This window comes from Carassius auratus, unplaced genomic scaffold (assembly GCF_003368295.1).
Source record: "Carassius auratus strain Wakin unplaced genomic scaffold, ASM336829v1 scaf_tig00005817, whole genome shotgun sequence".
Taxonomy (NCBI): Eukaryota; Metazoa; Chordata; class Actinopteri; order Cypriniformes; family Cyprinidae; genus Carassius; species Carassius auratus.
This window is the reverse complement of record NW_020523700.1, coordinates 30,736-41,317: the sequence shown is the minus strand read 5'-3', so window position 1 is coordinate 41,317 and position 10,582 is coordinate 30,736. Positions and strand designations below refer to the sequence as shown.

At 36.4% G+C, this 10,582-nt stretch overlaps 1 protein-coding gene across 2 annotated transcripts; it reads right to left on the bottom strand.

Moving 5' to 3' along the window:
- Positions 1-308: 308 nt before the first annotated feature.
- Positions 309-4,771, bottom strand: LOC113071050 (cytohesin-interacting protein-like). 2 transcript variants are annotated; one of them, XM_026244415.1, is made up of 9 exons: positions 4,490-4,771; positions 4,171-4,399; positions 3,833-3,882; positions 3,691-3,745; positions 3,215-3,317; positions 2,665-2,758; positions 1,782-1,848; positions 1,492-1,558; positions 636-1,054 (listed from the first exon to the last, which is right to left on the bottom strand). In XM_026244415.1, exons 2-9 carry the CDS (start codon positions 4,345-4,347, stop codon positions 636-638), a joined length of 1,032 nt encoding a protein of 343 aa, XP_026100200.1. In that variant the 5' UTR covers positions 4,348-4,399; positions 4,490-4,771. The 2 variants fall into 2 exon arrangements, with proteins under 2 accessions (XP_026100201.1, XP_026100200.1); XM_026244416.1 differs by lacking the exon at positions 4,490-4,771 and having other exon boundaries at positions 309-1,054; positions 4,171-4,347.
- Positions 4,772-10,582: the final 5,811 nt, after the last annotated feature.

Here is a 10,582-nt window from a genome sequence, read left to right as displayed (position 1 = left end):
GTAAAAAAAGTAACACACTTGCATTTGTGTTAAGTTTAAGACTTTGGACTGTAGCAAGGTGCATGATTAATTAACATTATGAAACAACAAGTCTGTGTTGAGATAGAGCTTCCTAGCACCCCTATGTCTTTTGCATGCTACAGTGGATACGCGATCTATAGATATGCAATCTATAGATATCAGATGAGAGACTTCGAGATTTTGAGTATCTAGGACACATTCATGAGCTTGTGGGACTGAAATCTAAACCACTCAATTAAAGCAGTGGAAACAGTGTACGCAATTCTAAAAAATATATCAATACAGTTGGTTTTCAGTTTGGTTAATGCCAGTTGTTTATTTCAGTGCTGAATCTTAGGGAAGTCGTAATGCTTTGGTCCCTTGTGAGAAAAAAACAAAACAAAAAAGACAGAAAATAACACAAAGGTTGCTGCCATGCAGTCCGTAATGCTCATGTGAGATTCCTCCCCTCATTTCATCAACACTTAAAGCAGGTAAGTCATGAATGCCCATCAGTTATTGTATAGCATTTTTTTCTATAACGTTTTGACGTTTTCTTTAACTGGTTGAATCTCCTACTGCTCAATGTCAAAGGATTCATCAGATCAGCAGTCAATGGTGGTAGAAATTATGTTTTAGCTGCCCTCTTCTTCTTCTACAGAGTGATTCAGTCCAGGTATGAACTTTAGAAGGTGCTTGCGGACACTACCTTTCCTGCCTCTCCTTGGCAGCGTCCCAAAGATGGAAAAAGATGAATGTTCCCAGCTTGGGGAGAGTGAACCGTTACTGCTGGCCAGGCTAATGCTGCGTGTTCTTGTCAGGGGTTGCAAGGCCCCCACTTCCAGCTGGAAGAAGCCTCCGTTTGGCTCAGTTGGGCTGAACGGACTTGAGTCATCAAATACTGATGACATGAAGGCTCCATCCTCACTATCATCTGTCATTATGCTGCGGCAACTGCTGTCACTGGAAAAACGCTGCCCAGAGCGGCCAGTTGGAGATGAGAGAGACATCAGCGAGTCGACAGACAGACTCTGAGCACTCTCATTCAAATTACCTGGAACACAGAGCGAGACCTGTGTAATCCTAATAGAGTTATTCAACATCAGGTAAAAAATCATCCTCCTCAGCATCAGAGTATATCAGACACAGGACACAGTTGGAAATGATGAGGGTTTCTTAACAACTTTGTTTAAACAGCGTTTGCTAAACAGCTTCAAAAACAAAGCAGGAACTCATGTACAACTATCACAAACCGTACTTAATCAATGAAGAAGCGACCTCATAAAAAGAACCAACGGGATGTAAACCTTTTAAAATTCACCATTTGTGCATTATTTTTGTAATTTTCAAATTTTCTAAATTCATTTGATTCAAATCCATGTTGCAAACTCAACTGGAACTCACTCAGGGAGATTTATCTCTTCTGTCAGACAGTGGCCTCTGTCTGAACAGTTGTATATAGCTTCTTTTTTTCTTTCTTTTTTTTCTCACCTCGAGTAAGACGCTTTTCCTGAAGTGTGAGAGATTGCAGTTCCACCCATTTCTCACGAAGGGTTTGCTGTGACGAGGGAAAACACAGGAACAAGATCGGCATTTATGAGTCATTCTGATGAATGTGTGTATTGTCTGTTGATCAGCATTCATTTAGACACTTTAGCACTCATGGAAACATATATATATTACACAAAATACAGACTTCCTGAAAATTCTCAGTCTTTCTGTGTAAAATTTCAGTTTTGTGTACACGTGGTAAATACACACAATCATCCAAAAATACACACCTTAAGATAGCGCATCTTTTTCTCTAATTCAATTCTCTTCATAACATTCCCACTGACCGTCTCCAACCTTCACATAGAAGAACAAGAAGAGAGAAAAATTCTAATAAATATATGATGGTCAAAAGTTTTTTTTATTTTTTTATTTTTTTTATTTTTTTTACATCAGACCCACACAACTAATTGTTTATTTTTATTTATTTTTTTTATTATTGGTGGCTAGTGTGTTCTGGGTGGTTGCTAGGTGATTGCACAGAAGTGTCTTTGGCAAAGTCACTTTGGCATGTCAAAAGGGTTAGTGATATGTTTGTCCTTAGATATGGATCAGGGTTGCACCAGCCATTTGTAAGTTGTTATTTAAATTGAATATAGATGTCAACAGTGGAGAGTTAGTAACAACAAACTAGTTTGTAACTAATTTACAAATCACATTTGACCTACATTTGCTGTAGTTAGTAGGTTGCAAACTCTCTGCAAAGTGTGTATTTGCAGAATATGTCTTTTACCTTCAATGATCCAAAAGCAGCCTATTCATTTGTGAGCAGAAGTTGTGTTAAATGTCATGAATTTCAGTTTATCCTGTCAAAGTAGATTCTAACTATACTCACAAATGTTAGGCATTTGTGCAGCTGGTGCCAAGTCTCCCTACGAGTTTTGTTTTCCATCCTCTTTATCTTCCATTAATCTGATCACTTATTAGCACACATCTTATCACATCAAGCTGCATTATTTGAGGAATCGTGACCACAGCAAAAAAAAAAAAAAAAAATATATATATATATATATATATATATATATATATATATATATATATATATATATATATATATATATATATATATATATATATATATATATATATACTGTTTCTAATACTTATACTCACTTCAGCATGTTATTAGATTCTCGAATCAACTCAATAATGTGCTGGTGGGTAGATCCCTCAATACTGACACCATTTACTGACAATAAGATGTCACCTATCAAAGAGAGAGAGAGAGAGAGAGATTAAATCATAAAATAAATAAATAAATACATATATATAAATGACTAACACTCTGTACTCGGAGCTGCTACTCACAACACACACCGCGCTCACACAAACTCAAACAAAAACATACTTGTTCATTTTTTTACACACACACACACATATATATATATATAAAATTCATAAAATGGTAATATAATATATTGGTTATATAAAAATAATCATGCATTGAATTTAAATTGTCAGATAGATTATGGTGCTGTATATTGAAAATAAATTATATATGTGAGAAAGCATAACAGTCCATAACGACCAAAGAGAGCAATGCATCAGCTGTGTTAAATGTAGATGGCATGTGGGCTGGTGGGAAAGTGCCGTGTAAACAGGGTCAGGTGAAATGGGTGGGGTGAGTAACACTCTAAGAAGAGGAAGTGGGAAACCTGCTCACCAGCAGTCAAACCTGCAGTTTCAGCTGCACTGCCATCTTGCACACTGCAAACAAATGTACACATCTCCACCATACTGCTGTTTTTCACCTTAAGACCATATGTCTGCACAGAGAAACATACAACCCAAATGAATTTTCCTGGGCCTGTTTTATTGGTTTTGGTTGAACAATGTACCCAAAATTTATCTGGACAATAAAGCCATTATTTCTGAATTTAGACAAAAAATATCAAAGGGAGTATAATTATAGCATCTAACGAAATAATATTTGCTACATATTGAAAGACAAAACAATATATCATTCATAATGCAAAGGCGGAAAAAGTATTATGTTATGGATCAAGTCCACAGTTATTGATGAATGATGTAATAATGAATTACCAAAGTTAACTTATTATTGTGAAAATGCACCTATGTGAGAGAGAGAGAAAAAAAGTGCATTCGATACAGTGTGAAACATTAATTATAATAACATGCCTGAACTTCAAATCCAAAGGCTTCATTGTCTTGTTTCTCCAATAATACCATTGTTCTGTGCAAACGGGAGAAATGTGTGATGTTTATTTGCATGAGAGATATCAGAAATGTGCAAAGAATCTAATCAGTAAATCAGTCTTACCTCTGAGGATCAGTATAATCCACTAAAGATCTTGAGTGAGTTCTGTGCAGCTGCAAAAGAGTAATTTTTAGATTAAATCAATAAAATACTAATGAGAAACCATCTGATTTTTGAAAAACTGAGAGAAACCTGCAGGAATACATGTTTTTAATGTCTGAACAACTTTTTAAATATTAACTGAAATACATTAACATTCTTTTATACTATTTTGACAAAATAAATTTTAGACCTACAGTTGTAAAGTTATATAATTATAAACTCTCAGCATTCATGTTGCCATAGAAACATATATAATAAGATTCTGATGTTCTTGATCTTGATGATCTTGATTGTCCCACCTTACTGCGTGATAATGTCACATCTTTGATCTCTTCGGTAGTCGAATTTTTGGCACTGCTGAAAGAGCGTCGTCGCCACAGTATGTTTTTCTTCTTTTGAGAGTTGTCGATTATGTAGCTGTCCAGGCTGCTTTGTTGTTTTAAAGGTGCTTTAAAGTTTTTATTGGATGTCATCATGCCTCCTTATTCATTGAACCACACTGCATGCAGCTGCAGGCTTCAATGTGACCTGTTTGTAGCATACACAGCGGATATACCCGTGTCATGTGAGTGTCAGGAACTAAAGACATCAAGAATCAGTGTGTGGGTGTATTTTAACCATTTTAAATGGTTCCTTTTTTTCCTCTTTAGTCTTTAACTCTTTTCATGTTTGTCTTGTGTGCTGTGGACAGAAATGGTGAATCTGCTTGTGGTTGTTTCCTTCCTCAGCCTTTAGCTCCTTTGAGAATTTTGCAGTAGCCTGAGAAACAAACATGCATGGAAAACCACAGTAGTATCAAATCTCTCTCATCTCTTACCTGTCTCCACAGTGCTGCACAGCTTTTATCCTCTCTCTCTCTCTCTCTCTCTCTCTGTGGACAATCACTTTTGCATTGTGGTCTACACAGAGGACCTTTCTGCAAGCTGCAGTAGTGAGAGACAGATTGAGATTAGATCCTCAACAGATCAAACCACCTGATTCGCTGAGGTTTTGACCCTGAATTTCTTTTGTATATCATCAGATGTACATTCAATTTGAATCTAGAATACAATATGAGTGGTTCTTGAGCATTAAAAAAAATCTATACAGTATCAGAAACAGAGGGTTGTCAGCCACTAGGCATAGACAAAGCCTATGGAGTGTTTGTGGTGAGGGGTGGGGTTGTAGTGCCTCATCTGACTAAAGTGGTGGGGTGGTCTGGTGACACTAGGTAAATCTGTGTCAACTGTGTCTCGGTACCAATATTATTCTAATCGTGCAGGGCAATTTTTACATAATTGTGCAGAATAAGTTTTTACTTTGCATTTCATCTATGAAGTTTACAAGTAGTTCCCAACACGTACTTAATTCATATTAAAGCAAATACTAATGTTGGGTGAAAGACTAGATTTTAATAGAATATCGTATAGATTTTAAAATATTGCTTAATACTTATAAAGCCCTGTTTGGTTTAGCACCTCAGTATTTGAATGAGTTCTTGTTACATTATAATACTCCACGTCCGCTGCATTCTTGAAAATCAGGCAATTTGATAAAACCTAGAATATCAAAATCAACTGCGTGCGGCAGATCTTTTTCCTATTTGGTGCCTAAACTCTGAAGTAACCTACCTAACATTGTTCAAGAGGCAGACACACACTTGCACACTGTTTTGCTAATGAATGTTGTTCAGTTGCTTTGACGGAATGTATTTTGTTTAAAGCGCTATATAAATAAAGGTGACTTGAGTTGACTTGACTTGCAGTTTAATCTAGATTAAAGACCCATTTATTTAACCTTGCTTACACATAACACACTTATATGCTTCTAATATCCAAATCCGTTAAAGGATTTTTAGTCTGCATTAATTAGGTAAACTGGAACCTGGAACACTTCCCATAACACCAGATGTACTTGCTACATCATTAGAAGATTGGCATCTATGCTAATATTAGTCTGTTTCTCTCTTGTTTCCGAGGTCACCGTAGCAACCAGATCCAGTCTGTATCCAGATCAGAGGGTCACTGCAGTCACCCGTATCCAGTACCGGATGGTGGATCAGCACCTAGAAGGGACCTCTACAGCCTTGAAAGACAGTGGAGACCAGGATAACTAGGGACAGCTCTTGCGGCATCTGATGGGATTTAAATACTCACGGCAAGATTCGGTTCCTTGCCACTGTCACCTCTGGCTTGCTTAGTTGGGGTCACTTCATCTACAGCGATATCGTTGACTTGATTGCAAATAAATGCACAGACACTATTTAAACTGAACAGAGATGACTTTACTGAATTCAATGATGAACTGCCTTTAACTGTCATTTTGCATTAATGACACACTGTTTTCCTAATGAATGTTGTTCAGTTTCTTTGACGCAATGTATTTTGTTTAAAGGGCTATATAAATAAAGGTCAAGTGACTGACAGCATCAAATGGGTAACTGCACCGGTAGTTTGTCAGAGAAGGCAAGGTCTGCTCGACCAAGAGGCAATCTGACGAGAATTCAATAGTCACTGTATCGGATAGGTGAGCCTTACTGGTAGTTGGAGAATTTTAAAATAATTTATTTATTATTTATTTATTCATAATTATAATTATTTTTATAAATAAATACAATTTTCCTCGCTGGGAGCGCTTTGCAGCACCTGACTGAGAGTTCAATACTCAGAGCAATTTGAGTTGTCTAAAGGGGATGCTATGAGGATTACTTGCGTAGTGGTTTAGCAAATCCAATAAGCTGCTTCTGATAACGTCAGAAAATCTCTGATCGGCTTGCATTCGAAGTTAACCCTCTGGAGTCTAAGGGTATTTTTGGGGCTTGGAAAAGTTTGTCATGCCCTGACGTGTGTTTTTTTTTTTTCAGTTTCTTATGAATATCTAAATGGGTAAAGCCTAATCGCACTGTAATCAGCACAAACTGTGCTATAAAAATATGTGAAATGCATGTATGCACATGATTGTATTTTTGAGAAACAAAATAATATGCGTGGTTAGTGAAAAACTAAAAATGTTAAATCACTTGAATAAGGCAATAAAACACATATACAGAACATTGGTTCCCGTGACTTTTGAGAACTGGAGCTTGTAGCCTAGAATTTATCTTTCTAAATTATGTGCGTTAATCGACTCCAGGGGGTTAAGCGTACGACGAAATAGAATTTCCTGTCCTGTCAGTATACCTTGGATAAGTGCCATGAATGTGGATGCATGCTCATAGCTTAAAGCTGAGGTGATGTCAACCTTTCCTAGCCAAGAGCTTAAGAATTATTATTATTTTTTATATTATTTATTATCTTTGTATTTTGTTTTTAATTAATTAATTAATTATTTTATTTATTTTCTCCTCTCTCTCCATATTGATTGCATGATCATTGTTCTACGGTTTGGAGAGAAAATTCATCAAGAGGCATTGAGGTGGTTATGCTTTTAAACGGCAAATTATGTGGAGCTGATTAAGAGTTTCTTATCCCGGAATTTTCAGATTAACCATTACAGTGGGCTAATTAGAAACCGAGAAGGCGGGAGAAAGGGTTAATGATCAGCATTTTTTTTTTTTTTTTTGGCAACCTATAGGGGAAATCTGAACAGATTATTTCAGTGAATAGCTGAAATGTAATAAAAAGTTGCAACATTTGAAGTCACGTTCAAGGACTTATCATTGCTGTAGCATGCCTGTTGTAAAGAATTGTCCAATATTAAAGATGGGGTACATTTGAATTAAATGTTTAGTAAAACGAGGACTAGGTTGTATAGTGACATGTAGAAACTATTGTCGGGATGTTTGTGCCATTTGATAGGGCTTGCATAGATTAGTCGAGTAGTCGAGTGATTGACTACTTCAACCACTAGTCGGAAACAATCGACTACTCGAGCATGCATTAACCATAATGCATACAAAGAGTTTGCAAATATGACATGAATTTTAGGATTACAATATTGCGTGTAGCTGTTACTTTCTATGACCTTATCTATGTTGCTTGTAAAATTAAAATATATAAATAATAGGGGTGTGCCTGAAGCCAAATTCCTTATTCCGAATGGATGGATAATGGCTTCAAAAATGAAAAAGAGACAAGTAATAAATCTGCCTGAATACTTGGCTGAAGCTGGCACAGTCTAGAGTTTGCTAGATAACAGGTGAACCAGGGGATCAGCGCAATATTATACCTCTAAAGTCACGAGTGTGAAGTGAATCAATGTAAACTTTATGAGTGAAAGAGTTCAAATCAAACACAGCATTGCTGTTGTCTCTCCGTGCATCTCTCAGAAATAAGAGCTTGGCAAGAATAATATCACCTACAATAATACATCATACACGTTCCATTGTATATACTTAAAAGACAATGCTTTAAACCTTAGGCTACGATATGATACGAATGAATGGATTAAGCACAGCACGCTCACCAATCTTACAGCCACGTTACGCATCTCAGTCTCTCAAAAACTAGTTCTCTAGTTCTCGAGAGAGAGCAGGCTAATAATCAACTTAGATATGGATACATTTTCTATTTGGCCTGCATATTTAAATCTTTATATTTTTGCTGGTTTCCTTTATATTTTTGATTCTGTCGTGTTCATATGATCACTAAACGTTTGTCATGACATCTCTCTGCCTGCATGTTAAATATTATTTTACATGCAAGCAGACTTGCTGCGGTGAAAACTGGGGCGCGGCCCAGGCTGGTTGAAAGCCTGCTGCTGATGCGATCCAGGTCTTGAGGAGAGCCTGTTCTTGAGTGGAACGATCGTGGTGTCGAGCGAGGCGAGCTCAGGCTTTGTACGGTCTATTGGCCATAATGTGTGGCTTGGCGAGAAGAGCAGCTGTCGCGATAACGCTTAAAGGGTTAGTTCACCCAAAGATTTAAATTATGTCATTAATAGCTCACCCTCATGTTGTTCCAAACCCGTGAGGCCTCTGTTCAACTTCAGAACACAGTTTAAGATATTTAAATTTAGTCTGAGAGCTCTCAGTCCCTCCATTGAAACTGTCAGCATGGTATGCTGTCCATGTCCAGAAAAGTAAGAAAAGCATCATCAAAGTAGTCCCTGTGACATCAGAGGGTCAGTTAGAATTTTTTGAAGCATCAAAAATACATTTTGGTCCAAAAATAGCAAAAACTACAACTTTATTCAGTATTGTCTTGTGGGTCTGTTGTGAGTGCGTTCACTGCAGAGTAATGATATCCGGTTCGAACGAATCACTCGATGTAACCAGATCTTCTTGAACCAGTTCACCAAATCGAACTGAATTGTTTGTTTGAAAACTGCAAGTTCTATGTGAAATCATACATTTGAGCACTCGCATATAGTCAGAATGGCATAATCATAACAGTGCACGAATATTCGGCTGTGAGATTGGTAGTCGAATCAGGCTCCTCAAAACGAAGCATTGCATCTATTTGGGGTCACCCCTAGTATTTATACCACCTTAATTGGCTAACTATACACTGCTTCAGGCTTCACTGCTTATACACTGCTATACACTGCTGTGGGGAAGTTGGGTGTGTGTTCACAGTGTGTGTATGTGTGCATTTTGGATGGGTTAAATGCAGAGCATCAATTCTGAGTATGGGTCAACATACTTGGCTGTATGTCACATCACTTTATTAATAAATAAAGAGTAAAGTGAAAGATAAAATACAGATTATTTCAAAGTATCTTTACAGGGATAAGTGGGGAAATAATGATTCATAATACTTAAGTACTTGCTATTATCACTAAATTATAGATATTTTTTTTTTACAAAACATGCTAAAATAAAAATTGCTTAGTTGACAATGATTACATCACATGCCTTGAAGCTTCGCTATTACATAGTTATAATCTTAAATAGTTAATATTAGAATTAACATGGAAGCTGTAACTCACCAAAGCAATGGATCACTAAAGGAACCTCTGTCAAACACATTTTAAAACTTTTTTAAACCTGAATATTTCCAAAGAGTTGTAATATTCTAGATTTTTGAGGCTTGTGTTGGGACTACATTTTTAAACTTATTTCAGTGGTAAAGGGTACACTTATACCCACATAATTTTGCACTCTCATCTCAGGAACCCTCATCAGATCTTCAGATATGTCTAAGTCGTCTGAAGAGGCCTATTGATTCAGGGAAATTTGGACCAAACCACAGATATGTAACGTATTTTCCAGTGCACACTAAAATCAGCCAAGAGTCTTAAACACATGTACCAAAAATGCACACATAACTGTTTAACGGTTAGACTGAAACTGTCATTTCTGCAGATTATTGAGGCAGAACTACCTAGTTTAGTCATCAGTCAGGATGCTTTAGGGTTAACAGCTAAAGGTAACTTTGGGTCAGAGCACATACAAGAAATTAGAGGGAAATGAATTCCTCCAATCCCAGCTTGATCTAAAGAGTCAAGTAAAACAACCCTGTAGGTTATTTTCATAAAAAGGTGATAATGTGACTTTGTAGTATCAGGAATGTTGCTTGTTTTTTTGTTGTTGCTTTTTTATGACAGTTTTACACACGTCATTCCAAACTTGTATTATTATTATTATTATTATTATTATTATTATTATTATTATTATTATTCATTTATATATTCATTCATTTATTTATTTATTCATTTTACTTTTTTTTGCAGAACACAAGAATATATTTTAAGACACTTTCAGGTGTTCTTGAACATATAGTGAAAGTCAGTGGGGTCCAAACATTTCATGCTCTCAAAAGTACATAAAAGTAATGTAAAAGGTAATCTCCG

What these genes read in the sequence shown, in the direction of transcription:
- LOC113071050 (XM_026244415.1), bottom strand. Translation starts at nt 4,347, where the DNA reads ATGATGACATCCAATAAAAACTTTAAAGCACCTTTAAAACAACAAAGC. An exon ending in CCTTTGGATTTGAAGTTCAG is followed by an intron (nt 3,318 to 3,690) that starts GCATGTTATTAT and finishes TTCTCTGTGCAG; the next exon opens with ACATATGGTCTTAAGGTGAA. An exon ending in AACTGCAGGTTTGACTGCTG is followed by an intron (nt 2,759 to 3,214) that starts GTGAGCAGGTTT and finishes TCTCTTTGATAG; the next exon opens with GTGACATCTTATTGTCAGTA.